This window comes from Mastacembelus armatus, chromosome 17 (assembly GCF_900324485.2).
Source record: "Mastacembelus armatus chromosome 17, fMasArm1.2, whole genome shotgun sequence".
NCBI classification, from domain to species: Eukaryota; Metazoa; Chordata; class Actinopteri; order Synbranchiformes; family Mastacembelidae; genus Mastacembelus; species Mastacembelus armatus.
Genome location: NC_046649.1, coordinates 13692356 through 13706145, shown reverse-complemented (window position 1 = coordinate 13706145; position 13790 = coordinate 13692356). Strand labels below are relative to the sequence as shown.

The following is a 13790-nucleotide window of genomic DNA, read 5'->3' as shown; positions in this document are numbered from 1 at the left end:
GAAATACTGACTGAAAGTATGCCTGACAAAGGCCCTGGACAGCTGCCTCCCCTCAGGCATTGAGGTTACAGTAAACCACTGATGAACGATACATATGGTGAGATACTATAGGTCTTTTCTATGAAATGAATCCTTAATATTTAATAAGTTGTGTTTTTGTTTCCATGTCTCTTTCTGTTTGCTTTCCCTAACTATCATACTCAAAGTCTACACAGCTAGGCAGCAGGCTAAACATACTTCCAAGTTCAATGAGTGATCACGAATGACAAGACACGAGATGACACAAAAGATTTAAGCAAAATTAATTGTAAAAATTATGCATGCAGTAAACTACATTAGCTGCCAAATCAGTTACACTGTGCAAAAAAAAATGTACAAGGTATCGACAAAAGATAAATTCTTTTAGACCTTTGAGGGCTACATTTGTGTCAGTATTTTCCTACAGACAGATCTGACAAATGGAGTAGATAATATAAGCTAAATGATAACTGCCATGACAGTGATGGTTTTTATCGTAAAACAATGTTGGTGTCGGGAAAATAAATGTATTTAAAATTCAAAACTTAATTTTACTCCAAGGCCAAATATCTGTGTCATGAGATTTCAATAACACATGTAACAGGAAGAAGAAGCAGTGCTTAATTGTACAGCAGTAACTGTAACCTTGTGTCAGAAGTGTGAATGTACTAACACACGTTTAAGCATGTGAGGGCATGTACACGTGCACAGGTACGTACACACCTGCACCACCAGCCTAGAGTATGTACATACATTTACTGTGCTATGGTTCTATACCTCCAGGTGCCGGTCATTCTACCCCACATCTTTAATTATGCACACACAAGAAGGCCCTCTAACTGAGGTTTGGGACCAGGTGATGCTGCTCCTTATTCTTGTCTGGTCTGTTTATGGGCAGCTTCAGAGGGAAGACAAACATCTGGGTTTTTGTCCTTATTAGCTATTTATTCTTTTTTTTTTTTAAACTTGTTTTTTGTTTTTTAGACAATTGTTTTTTTCTTCTCCTTCAGTGTTCCACAATTTCTGGACTATATCGTAAGTACTTTCTTTATATGGATATACTGAGGTCATGATTACTGGAGGACTATAATACAGCAGAATGATAATTAGTTTGAATGAAAAAATTAGCATCTAAAATTTCACAGATTGATGGACGATATTAAACGATTACGTACTTAAATACATTTATCTTATGAACTGATTTTATTTAGGATATATTTTGACATGTTTTATGTATGTTGTATATAAAACACTTGGATTTCCTAATCTCCAGTGTGCATTTGGCGAAACATTGTAGTTATCTGTGTACTCAGGCTATAGAATGGCATGGAGCTTGTTAAAAAACCTCTGTGAATCAGTAAGGTTACCTGAAGCAGGATATCATGTCTCTCCAAACTCTAACATGCTTTCTCTTGCACTCTGTGTGGGCTACACTACATTCACTGACCAGGGTCAACTTTCACCACTGTAGTTGTTCCAAGTACTACAAGATGTTGCCTCTGTTTTTTGCATTATCTGTGTAAATGTATGTGGACATTTACGCATACATCTTTTTCTGTGTTTGTGTGGATATTTTGGTGGTCCTCGCACCTTTAAATGGACTGTTTGAAGGATAGGACTTGATCGTTAAGGTAAGTGGTTAGAATTCAGCTTGCGTTATGGTAAGAGGTGGAGTCAGACATTTGGCAGTGACAAGTAAAGTAAGGCTAATGGAATACATTATGTCGATGAGTGTGTATGCGCCATTAGGGGGTCTCAGCCTCTTAGAAGATTACTCTGGAGCCGTTTACTGCTGAATGATCTGTGTCGCATTTCTCCACTGGTGGGGTCTTCTTTTGCTTGCTTTATCTGATTTCTGTTGCTGTTACTGTATATTGTTGTTGTTGCCATTTTCAGAGAGAGGAGCTCCAGCTGCACTGGAACACAGGAGTGTGAATGAGCAGAGCCAACATGGAGAACAGCAAGGTGACCCATCATCAGTACAGGGAATGAAATTACAGAAAGAGAGCATTTAAGAAAGAAGGAAGTTGTATTTAATTTTAGAGTGAAGATTAAAAATTATTTTAGCTTAGAATTGGTTTCAAAACCCATAGAGGGAAACCAAAGTTGAATAAATCCTTTTCAGACATGTCAAACACTCACTTACAAAACAAAAGGAACCTTCAGATTCTCCTACAGTTATTCAGGGACAGAAACAAACACTTTTCACATGCTATTAGGAAACAATTATTGACCCGAGTGAACTGTCCCTTTATGCCTGGCGCCTCCCTGCTGTGTGTGTGTGTGCGTGTCTGTCCAGCAGCCAGTGAAAGAGGTGCTCCCCCTGCCTCGAGACCCTGCTCCATTTCTTGAGACTGCCTCCTCCCTGACCCCTGGTGCAGCTTTACTAAAACGCAGCATGGGCTCCATCCAGCATGTTCAGGTGGCCTCCACAGGTGATTAACTAAGAGAGCACATTGATTACATTGGATAAAATATTTTTTAAGGGTGATTTGGATTATTATATATAATATTTGCTGTTATCAGCCATGTTTCTATTCATTCAGGTATTAATTATACCTTTACTTATATACCTGGTAGTGTTCTCATGTTATACGCCTTTTATAGTTCATTATAGCCTGTTTAGATCATCATAAAGAATATTGACTGCCTGAATCAATCAGGTGTTTCACCCATAACTGGTCAAGATACTGACGCATTTAAATTGGTATCATTCTTCTTTGACCTTCGTTATATTTGTTTACAGTGGTGACATCATTCAACCATCTGAAGCCTCCGGAGAGGGACCTCACCCTGATGTCCCAGATGAAGCCTGTTAAGTCTCTGAGACACGCTTGCCTGACTGCAGTCTTCACTGGACAAACGGTTAGCACACTGACATGGCCTTCACGGTAAACACACACTGTGAATAAAGTGCAAAATAAAAAAAAGATTAACAATAAAAATTTCAGGGCAGGGGATTGTAAATGACAAAGGCCATGTGGGTGTTTGCACTTTTTGTCACAGACTAATAATAATCCTTTGGGCCCTAGTTACTGTTGCTACGCCTGTCATTCGCTCCATTCAAGTACTGCATGCAGTTTCTGATGAGCACTAGATGTCTGATGAGTGAGACTTTTAAGCTGTAGCAGTCAGTTAATGGTAACTATATGAGATGGTTGAAAGCTCAATCACCAGCTGAGGTTTTAAGGTTTTGAGCAGACTTGTTTCAAAATGGAAACCCTTATATGCATGATGGCAGCATATTTGATATAAGAAAAATAATCAAGGCTAATGGTAGCTTTGTGTCCTAGGCGAAAATGAGAATCCTCAACAGTCGATCATCCATTTAAAAGAGATGTAAATAAACAAACCATATTTTACAGTAGTCTATAGTATCACAAATGGCGCAATGCAAGTCAAGTCAAATTTTATTTCTACAGCTCAATATCCATCCAGCCATCCATTATCTATACCTGCTTATTCCAAATTAGGGTCACAAGGATCTGCTGGAGCCTATCCCAGCTCTCTTTGGGTGAAAGGCAGGGACAGGACAGGTTACCAGTCCATCACAGTATACAGTAACCTTTGTCCTCAGACCCTGAGTCAAATAAGAAAAAACTCCCCAAGAAGGACAACAGAGGATGGATCTTTCTTCAAGGACAGACAATAGATGTTATGTGTACAGAGTAAAGCAGCATAGTTGATTTACAGTACATTGAGATGTCAAAATTATAGATTGTAGCTGAATAGGACCTGACACTGACTGTCTTTCATTGTAAACTCTGACAGAAACCTGGCAGTGAGGAGGTTTTGGAGGAGGTACCAATCATAGATGTGATCCTGGCTGACATCGACTCCCTGGTGCCCACCCATGATGAAGCTGGCCGCCCCATAGCAGAGTGGAAACGACAGGTGATGGTGCGGCAGCTGCAGGTCAGGCTGCAGGATGAGGAGGAACAGAGGAGACAGGTGCTCTTCATTTGTATTTTTGTACTGTGTTTCATACATTTCATATGGGTGTGGAGGGCTGTAGATCATGTATGTGTAAGCATGACCACAAAGACAACAAAATAACAAGTGCAAGATGCACAAACTAGAAAAAATGTATGTCTGGGCACACTTTATCTGGCAGGTTTTATTTGCACTATAGAACCTAATGGGGAGCTGCTAGAAAAGAGTGCAGTTCATGAGGATTATCCTTTAAAATTTCTCTGTCCCCCAAATAGGTCATGATTAATGGCTACACACCAATGGATGGCTGGAAGTACTCTCAGGCCCACAATGCTGTATTGGGGCCTTTTGGAGAGCTCCTAACTGAGGATGACTTGGTGTACCTGCAGCAGCAGATTGAAACTGTTTCACTGCAGAAACGCTGCCAGGCCTATGAGCTGGAGCTGACCAGGCTGACCGAGGAGCTGAGGGCCATTTTACCTGATCCTATTGTCAACATTTCCCTTAACAAAGATCTCCTACAACAGATGAATGCAGAAGGGAAAAGGCACCTGACTTTGCCAGTCTGGTGCAGTCGTGTTTCAGAGATTGTCAAGAGTATGTCTCTGCTAGTGGCTAATCTGTCCCAAACCATGGACGAGGATGAGAGGAGAATAGTGGAAGGCATGATGGAGGAGATGAAGGGCTTGCAAGGAGTCAAGGATAGGTCAGGAAGTGATTTATGCCAGGGATTGCAGCAACAAAGCCAGGACATTGTATCAGCACCAGTGGTGACCACTAGTGGATATAGAATACCTCACATAGGGATGGCGTCTGCTTTTAGCCATCGTTTGGAGACTAACAGCTACAGCAAAGCCCAGAGAGAAAAAGTGGAGAGGGAGATCCAACAGTCTGGAGTGTCAGTCAGAAACCTCAGGTCTAATTTTGAGGGTCAGATAGGTGGTATTTATCCCTTTGCTGGGGTTGTGAAAGGAGGCCAGGGGTTGAAGAACCAGGTAGTGTTGGGAACGTCATTAGGAAACAGCGTTAATGCCAGCACAGGCCTCAGCTGTGAGGTGAGCTACCACAATACTTCTAAAAAATGTATTCCTGTGAGAGAGAATACCAGTTTAAGGAAAGAGCGTATAGTGTTGCTGTTCTTGAGCCACTGGAAGAAGTCTGCATACGCTATTTCCGTGAGAGCAGCGAAGCAGAGACAGGAGCAGGAAGCTGCACCGTCCCAACATAGAATCATCTCAATGTTTCAGTTCTGCCAACAACGAGGTGCTGTGGACAAGATGTTGAACTCCTGGAGAAATAAACTGGTACTCAAAGATGGGCAAAATTTCCACTTGTTCTCCTCTAACTCTCAAAATGCAGCAGTAACCTATTCCCCAGAGCAGTTCCTGCCTGATGTTGACGGGGTCGCAGTGAGCTATGATAGCCTGACCCTTGACCTCTTCATGCTGGGATACTTCCACATCTTAGAGCAAGAACTGTTGCCAGAGGAGAGGAAGATGAGGCATCTCCTCTGCTTCGAAGTCTTTGACCATATCGGCAGTTTCCCCTGGGAGACGGTGCGGGACTTCCACAAGGCTGTTCTCCAGGAAATCCAGGCTGGGAGGAGACAGTGGAGTGACGGCTTTGAGGACATCAAAGTTCACTTCTTTGGGGACTCAAGACCACGCTATTGTCCATCATCACTACCACCATCATCATCATTATCTGAGGACTCCAGACTAGTGCCCAAAGTTATAGTTCAAGCTGCTACTCCAGATGAGTGTAGCAGTGACACGGACATCCCCTGTCTCAACAATGAAGACATTTGTAAATATATTGACCGTAGCTTTGCTTTCTGGAAAGAGAAGGAGGCAGAGCTGTTCAATTTTGAACATTAGTCTTCAAAGTTAGGATGTGCTGATGTGCTTATTTTGGAAACCAGAATAAAATGATGCTGAGACTGCATTATTAATTAGAACTGGAAACTGAATTATTATATTACCACATTATTATATTATTAGTTTACCTACCAGTCACTAATGCATAAAAGCATCTAATTTATCCTGTATTCCTTTACATATATAGTTTAATTTGCTGACTGTGTTAAATACAATGCAGCATGTGAAAACAGTGGTATAATAAATACTGTGGCTCTGTTATTATGGCAGTAGCATCACTTTAATATTATGGGTTAACATGTGGTGTGAACCTTGGAGTGTGGACGGGTTTTTACATGAAAGGGAGATTTTAGACACCATCAAGTTGCATTATGGGAAGTGTAGGATCTATGGCTTTTTGAAATCTGACTAAAATTCAAGATTGTTCTGCCTTTAAAAATCTGTAATGTCCCTTTAGACGCTGATATGTTACTAGTGGAGGAACAACACAGATTATACTATACAATATGTCATTGCCCAGTCACTAGAATGTGTAGACTGGCCCTTTTCAGGTTTATACTATACTTATATTTTATAATATAGTATACATTTCTATGTGAAGACTTTTAATCTGAAGACTCATTAGTAAATACAGCTGTCTCTCTGCAATGTAATGAACTAGAGTTAGGGAAAATATACATTATAAAGTGGTAAATGAACAAAACGTGGTTTATTGTACTTTATTTCACCAACCACTCATTTATCTTTATGTAACCGCCATCCATTTTTTTCAAAGCTATGTCAGAAGCATTAAATGCATAGTTTAGTTTTAGGCCCAATAGAAAGGTGAGGTATTAAATTAGGTGAGGTCGCGCAGGCGCACAACCTCCTTAAATTGACAGGAGGATGCTGAGCTGCATTCCCATCATTCTGTGAGGAGAGGAGGATCCCCTTGCGCATCCACAACGGAGGAGACGCCGAGCGATAAGAACATATAAAATAATCCAAGTTGAGCTCTTAATCTGCCACAATGTCAGCTGGAGGAGATTTGGGGAATCCCCTGAGGAAATTTAAACTCGTATTTTTGGGAGAGCAGAGTGGTGAGTCAGTTCTTGGGGGTGGTTTGGGTTATCGCCCTGTAATGTCAAACATGCGTATATGTTGAAGGCCATGCATGTAATCGCTGTTGATGTTGAAAGTTTTAGCTGAATCCGGAGGACGTGCTGCTTGACTCTGCTATATTTGACGCCCATGCTGTTCTTGGCAAATTTGTGACTAGAAAATTTGATTAACTGAGGGGAGGGAGGAGAAAAGAAAAAAAAAGACATGCAAACAAAATGCAGCCTTGGATTAAATCGAAGCACTGTGATCACTCAACAATACACGCGAATTTCATTGAATATCCTTTAGATGTTTCTCATTGTCATATTTCGCATCATAGCAGGCGATGTGGATTCAGATGTTTTGATGTGCTGCAGTGACCGACATATATGCTCAGCCTGTTAAATGACAAGGCTTTATTTCACTTACATCGCTTATTTCTAACACTGACAATCATTTTCCTATTATATCAACTGTCTCATATTTTTCCACAGCTCGTGATTTTTTTTTTAAATTTTATTTTATTTTTAGAGAATATAATAAACAGTCCCCATGTGTCAGCTCGGGACACACCCTAGGCTGGCGATGTCTGTAGCATTTGTAAACCTCGCAGTCTCGGTTCGGTCGCATAAATAATCACATAAAACGAGCTTGACAGCGCTACAAATTTATACTATTTATTCAATAATCCATCTATTCAGGGTGGGAATGGCTGTGTATGTGCTTTGATGTGATGGCACATATTCAGCAGGGGCTGATCGATAATGGTTTAGCTCTGTAAAAGCAGCCTGGATACGTGTTCAGACATCAGACACCCAGAGTGGCAGCAGAGGAGCTCGTATCCCATGAAATACAGAAGCAAAGGGCAGAGTACACATAATTAGGCCCGATATGCGGTGGGCTTTGGGTTTTACATGGAGATGCTCCAATGCGTTGTTCATGTGTGTGTGTGTGTGTGTGTGTGTGTGTGTGTGTGTGTGTGTGTGTGTGTGTGCGCGCGTGCGTGCGTGTGTGTGTGTGTGTGTGTGAAGGCTGTATGTCGACTAAAAGCTTCCCTGGGTGTTTGTGTGGCCTGTGCTGCAATGTTGCTGTCCATGGTCCTGAATAAAGAGGCCTGGTGTGGCCACTACCCATCGCTGGCTACAAAACTATTGCTGTCTGTATGAAGGACCCTGCATGAGAACCTGGGACCTGCTGGAAAAGTCCTGTCCTCACTCATGTATAGACCTGACATAAAATGGTGCTAAATATTGTGCTGGATAGCATGTAAATAAAAATGAGGCTCCCCTGGGCTCACCCCGATCCTCAGTGAACTCACCATCCAGTGCTGAAAATGTCCAATCTTCATGGGTTTTATATCAGTCTAGTTATCAGATGGGGAACTGCATTTTTGTTTTTGATTACGGATTTCAATTTCTGTTTGTCTACAAATTGGTGAGCGACAGCATTTTCCCTCATCGTGTTTACCCACCATGCCTTGAAGATGTTTAGAATAAAACTCTTGAATCTCTCGTCTCTTGATTAAACTGATTAATTGTATTTGGTTTATAAAATGGCAGGAAATACTGAAACTGCGTGCAACAACTTTTAAAGCTCTAAATAATATTGTTTGTTTTGCCAGACCAGCAGTCCAAACCCTCAAAGATATCTAAAGATAAGACAGAAAGAAAAACATAAAAATCCTGAGCTTGGAATAAAAAAATATTTGGTAATTTTTATAACATAAGATATTAACTGATTATCCAGATAATGCCATATTGTCTAAAACTATTCTTGTTTTCCTGAAATCAATGTTGAAAAATTATGTTAATCTTTCTTTAGATGGCAAAAAATATATTATTTATGATTATTTACTTTCCAATGACATGTTTTGTTATCTAGATAAGATAAGGTAGATAAGATTTACAGATTTTACCAATGGAGAAATGAACTTTAAGTACTTTTAAAATCTTTTAACCCCATTTTGTTCAGATATTTGATGATGTTGTATTATCAGGTAAGATTTGTCCTAAGGTCAATGAGTTAGATTATGGTTTTTATTTTAATAGTTTCTTGTCCACTGGTAAGAATCTGTTACAGCAGTTCAGTGGATTACTGTTGATGTTGCATTTACTCAGGATACTGTATACTAATGTGTTTACAGACCTTATTAAAATCAACATCTATGTGCTTTGTTTCAGTGGGGAAAACATCTCTCATCACTAGATTCATGTATGACAGTTTTGACAACACATATCAGGTGAGAATCAAACCAGATTCAGAACCAAAATATCAGAAAACACAGAAATGTATTCACAAGAATTTATAGCATGATATGATGACAAATATGGGCAGTTATAGTTTTTCTGTGCTTTATTTCAGTAAAAACCAGAGCTTAGTTCTTGGTGTGAATTATTTGCATGCCCTCAAATGTCCTCAAATGTTAGATTTAGATTTTAGACATTTAAAATGAAGATGCAGACAATTCTTTACCTTGCTTTTTTCAACCATTAGGTAGCCTGCAAGTGATTGAGCCCTGAGGGCAGTACAAAAGAAATTAACTTTTCAATTTGATTCAGTTTCGGTGCTTATTGGCTCTTTTTTTTCCCTTTAACAACCTTTTGTACTTTCATTGTACTTAACAAAGTTCACTCTGCCTGGAACAGCAGATGGTGCAGAGGAACTTTAAGCTTTTAAAGGCAGAGTTTTACTGATGTTTTTTTAAATTCTTTTGTTTTTGTTTTTTTCACCACAGGCGACCATTGGAATTGACTTCCTATCAAAGACAATGTACCTGGAAGACCGAACAGTAGGAAGCTTTAAATTTAGTCATTTAAAATTCATGTAGATGCACACATGAAGATCTGTGAACATATTTGTGCTTGTGGGGTTTTAGTCACTTGACAAAGTAATGTCCTAATTTCTGCTCTGTTCTGACTAATCCTTGATTTACTTATTTACCACTCTCCACACACTAAACTGATTATGATTATTACTTTTATTTATGGTATCTACTGTATGCTGCTTTAGCTTTTCTCCCCTTAAGAAGTCAAAGCATTTCCATGGATCATCTACTTTAGCTGGTATTAATACTATTTCCTTGTCAGGATATTATGCTCTGTCAGCCTGCACACGAGCTGATGCTGGCTTATCCCTTTAGAAGTCTACTTATAGGGGTTTTACGTCTGTGTAGACTGTGTGTAGTGTGATGTTGAAATGGCTGCTCAGGGTGTGTGTTTCTGTGTGTGTATATGCACATGCAGGTAAGGCTCCAGCTGTGGGATACAGCTGGACAAGAGCGTTTCAGGAGCCTCATCCCGAGTTACATACGAGACTCTACAGTAGCTGTAGTTGTCTATGACATTACAAGTAAGCAGAAACCTGCTAAGTGCATGTATGCATTGTATTGTATGTTTGTCTTTTTGTCTGAAATACATATAAGTGGAGTTAAATAAGTGCTACATGTATTTGTAAATTGGATTTTATTCCAATTAAGAATAAAAAGTCTGGATATAAACTGACAGTCTGTTATCCACAGATGTGAACTCTTTCCAACAAACATGCAAATGGATTGATGATGTCAGGACGGAGAGAGGAAGTGATGTCATCATCATGCTAGTCGGCAACAAAACAGATCTGGAAGAGAAGAGGTGAGCATGTCAGACATAGTTCATAAAAGACATTTAGCTGCAGCGAGTTCAACGCCAAGATACTGAGTCTGGCCTCTTTTTCCTGCAGGCAAATCACAATCGAGGAAGGAGAGCAGAGAGCCAAAGAGCTGAATGTCATGTTCATCGAGACCAGTGCCAAAACAGGCTGCAATGTCAAACAGGTGATGCCTGCAGTTTCACCATATTTCACAGCATTTTGGGTGCCAGCTGCACCCAGATTCCTGTATCCTTATGCCTCCAAGGTGACTGAGTGACCAACATGGATAAATGAAATGTACTGGTGCAAATGCATATAACAATGATAACAAGTGTGGTGAATAAAGTGCACATTCGGCTTTTGTGCACAAGAACATTGCAAGCTCCCCAAAACAGTGCACACTAATAAAACTGTTGAAGTACTGTACTTATTTCCATTTTATACTACTTTATACCTCTACTTCATAATTCTACTGCACTACAATTCTGGATTTAACTTTCAAAGTCTAAGTCAGGCAAATATCCATGTGAAAAGACAGCCCCATGTACAATTAGGGTACAACGTGATACAAAGTGACACCCATCATCCCTTTACTATGCATATAAAACAACAATGTAATATTCTATAGCCAATACAGGACATATTGTAGTACATCAATACAGTTTTTAAACTTTTTGTTTTTACTGTTCAGGCTTGTTTGCTCCCAATTTCCCTAACCCTCTTTTTCTCCCCTCTTCTTTTCTTCCTAATTCAACCTGTGTCCTTCTTTTCTCTCCCCCACTTCTCTCTCTCTCTCTAGCTATTTCGTCGGGTTGCTGCAGCCCTACCTGGAATGGAAAGCTTGGATGACGCGAATCCTGAAGGCAGTATCCTTCAAAGCTGCTATGATTCACTGTGCTGTGAAATAGGCAGGTTATTTTTAATCTCTTAGTGGTAGCTGGCACTAGTACAAACAGACTGCCCAGTCTACTGTCTACTGAGGCATCAGACGTCAAAGCTTTTTTTTATGCCTCTGTAACAAGAAATGTGCAGCGCTAGGAAGATGGTGTGCATGCACAGGTGTAGCACCACATAGTGGCTCTCTAGGAAATATGCACTGAGGATGTGTGATGAAGGATGGAGCAAGACAAACAGAACAAAAGATAGTTCATCAATAAATATTAATGAATTTATGAAAAAACATGAAAGCTATATTCGATTCGAATGTCAGTTTCACAATGTAAAAATAGATATACAACTAACAGTTTTACAAATTGTTACAAATACACCTGATTTTTCCTTAACGGGACAATTCCCAGTGATTGACATCAAGCTGGACAAACCAGCAGAGCCAACTGTCCCTGAGGGCGGGTGCTCTTGTTAATGCAGAGCTGCTATCAGACAGCTCCCTTCACACCATAGGCTTGTTGTGTTGCTTACTACTGGTTAGCTTCCAGTTGACTTCTCTAATTGGATATAGGATCTGGGCCTTGTATCTGATTGGACAACTCAAATGTTATCTCTCAGTCTTGTTCAGTTGTAAAATATTGTACACTTTGTCAATATGTAAGTGACTGCCGGAGAAAAGGAAAAAAAAAAAAAAAGAAGTGAAAAAACAAAAAGCAGTCTTGGAAAAATGAAAAAGGGAGAAAAGCGGGAAAACCAACGGAATTCTTTTCGCTGTTATGTTTTGTATTTTTTATATATAAAAAGGGAAAGCACCAAAAATGATGCCTAAACATCGAAGGAGAAATAGTGGGAGGGGGGGTCAGCCATTTTTTTAAATGGCTGAACATGTTTGAATGTCTGCAGCACGCATGCACGCTGAGCTGATCTTTGACCTTTGACCTTTGGCCTGCCCTCCAGAGTGTCCCCACTCTGGAAGGAGGTTGACTATCTTAGAATGTTTTTTAGCATCTCTCTATAGCATCTCATGACAAAAACGTATCTCATTTGATATTCCTACAAGAGTCAACTTCCAGTAGGTTCACCTAACAGTAGCTGTGAAAATGTGGCACTCTATCTCTCTATGAGTTTAACTTTTATAGAACAAACTGTACTGTGGTTGAAAAAAAAAAGAAGTAAGAAAAAGACAACTTACTATCACAACTTCCCTTCCCTCCACCACCCCTCTCCTTCTCCTCCCTTTACCTGTCTCCCCTCCCAGTCTCCCCATCCCAACATCCCGGTAATACACATATAACAATCCACTGTAATGCACTGCACTGTATATAATAATGTAATATGTATGTTGTGAACGTCCCTCTGTAGAAGTGGTCTTTGTTCACCAGTATGAATAATGTAATAATGTTTAATGATTAATAAATTACAGATTAAAGGGCTTCACTCTCTTAAACATCACCATTTACCTGGCAGCAAAATGGTCTGCTCTGTTGAATGTCATGGATTTTCTTTCCAATTTTACTGATTGAATCTAAAAATGGTACTAGTGTTTTTCCTTCTCTTAGCACTCACAGTCACCTAAGCAAAATAGAAGAAGGCAGAGCATCAAAGGATATAATAAATTGTATGGATGCTGTTTGTATGTGATATATTTGTTGTTGAAGGGTTTGCAAAATTGGTGTTTACTTTAAACAGCTAGTAGGAGAAGAGCGATTTTCTTATGTTAATCCAAGAAAAAAGGCTGATAAGACAAATCATCTAGTTAACATTTAGCCTATGTGACATTTAAATGACATCTGACACATTAGAGCGTAATTCATTTAATTTTATCCTAAAAACTCCTGCTGAAGAAACAAGAAGGTTAAAATGCAATTAAAAAAAACTGGACTGGCTGAAATGAAAGTCATCTTCAACAGGCAGCAGCTCAAATAAACATGAAATGGTCTGTATATTGTTTTAAATGGTTCTTTGGTTTGGTTGAAAGAATCTAGTTCCTTCTTGAACCCATTTACTGCTGCTAGTTTTTGCTGTGAGGAAATAAAATGCCACAGAAACAATAGCTGAGGATCCTAGCAGTGATCCAGTTGTACAATCAATTGGTTGTTTGCAGTGTGAATTTTCTCCACAATTATAGTACTAATCATTCTCTATGGTGAGTCAGTGGGGGAAGTTGAAGTGGAAAGAACCTTTTAAGAAGAAAACTGTCACTGTGACCTGTCAGGTCACTTACACTCAGCTCTTCTGATGGATGAGCACCGGTATTCCCCTGAACTGATGGAGGCAGTTGGTGTTGTTAGTGGACAGACAAACCCCGCAGAGACCAGGGGCTGAGGGGGTGGCTTTCCTAGGGTTGCTGTGAGGGTGAGATCTTTT

General features: G+C 39.8%; 2 protein-coding genes across 2 annotated transcripts; both read left to right on the top strand.

The window, feature by feature from the left end:
- The first annotated feature begins 1953 nt into the window (after positions 1 to 1953).
- espnlb (espin like b) lies at positions 1954 to 5828 on the top strand. The gene is made up of 5 exons (XM_026313509.1): positions 1954 to 1983; positions 2321 to 2453; positions 2765 to 2883; positions 3790 to 3969; positions 4227 to 5828. The coding sequence occupies exons 1-5, from the start codon at positions 1954 to 1956 to the stop codon at positions 5826 to 5828; spliced, it is 2064 nt and encodes a 687-aa protein (XP_026169294.1).
- A 924-nt stretch (positions 5829 to 6752) lies between these two features.
- rab6bb (RAB6B, member RAS oncogene family b) lies at positions 6753 to 12697 on the top strand. Its single transcript, XM_026313619.1, has 8 exons — positions 6753 to 6907; positions 9089 to 9147; positions 9643 to 9696; positions 10151 to 10256; positions 10426 to 10537; positions 10626 to 10719; positions 11335 to 11401; positions 11834 to 12697. The coding sequence occupies exons 1-8, from the start codon at positions 6838 to 6840 to the stop codon at positions 11896 to 11898; spliced, it is 627 nt and encodes a 208-aa protein (XP_026169404.1). The 5' UTR covers positions 6753 to 6837; the 3' UTR covers positions 11899 to 12697.
- Positions 12698 to 13790: the final 1093 nt, after the last annotated feature.

Coding starts and splice junctions, on each gene's coding strand:
- espnlb (XM_026313509.1), top strand. CDS start 1,954: ATGAGCAGAGCCAACATGGAGAACAGCAAG. Junction 1,984..2,320: donor CCAACATGGAGAACAGCAAG/GTGACCCATCAT, acceptor TCTGTCCAGCAG/CCAGTGAAAGAGGTGCTCCC. Junction 3,970..4,226: donor AGGAGGAACAGAGGAGACAG/GTGCTCTTCATT, acceptor TCCCCCAAATAG/GTCATGATTAATGGCTACAC.
- rab6bb (XM_026313619.1), top strand. CDS start 6,838: ATGTCAGCTGGAGGAGATTTGGGGAATCCCCTGAGGAAATTTAAACTC. Junction 6,908..9,088: donor ATTTTTGGGAGAGCAGAGTG/GTGAGTCAGTTC, acceptor GCTTTGTTTCAG/TGGGGAAAACATCTCTCATC. Junction 11,402..11,833: donor TGACGCGAATCCTGAAGGCA/GTATCCTTCAAA, acceptor GACAATTCCCAG/TGATTGACATCAAGCTGGAC.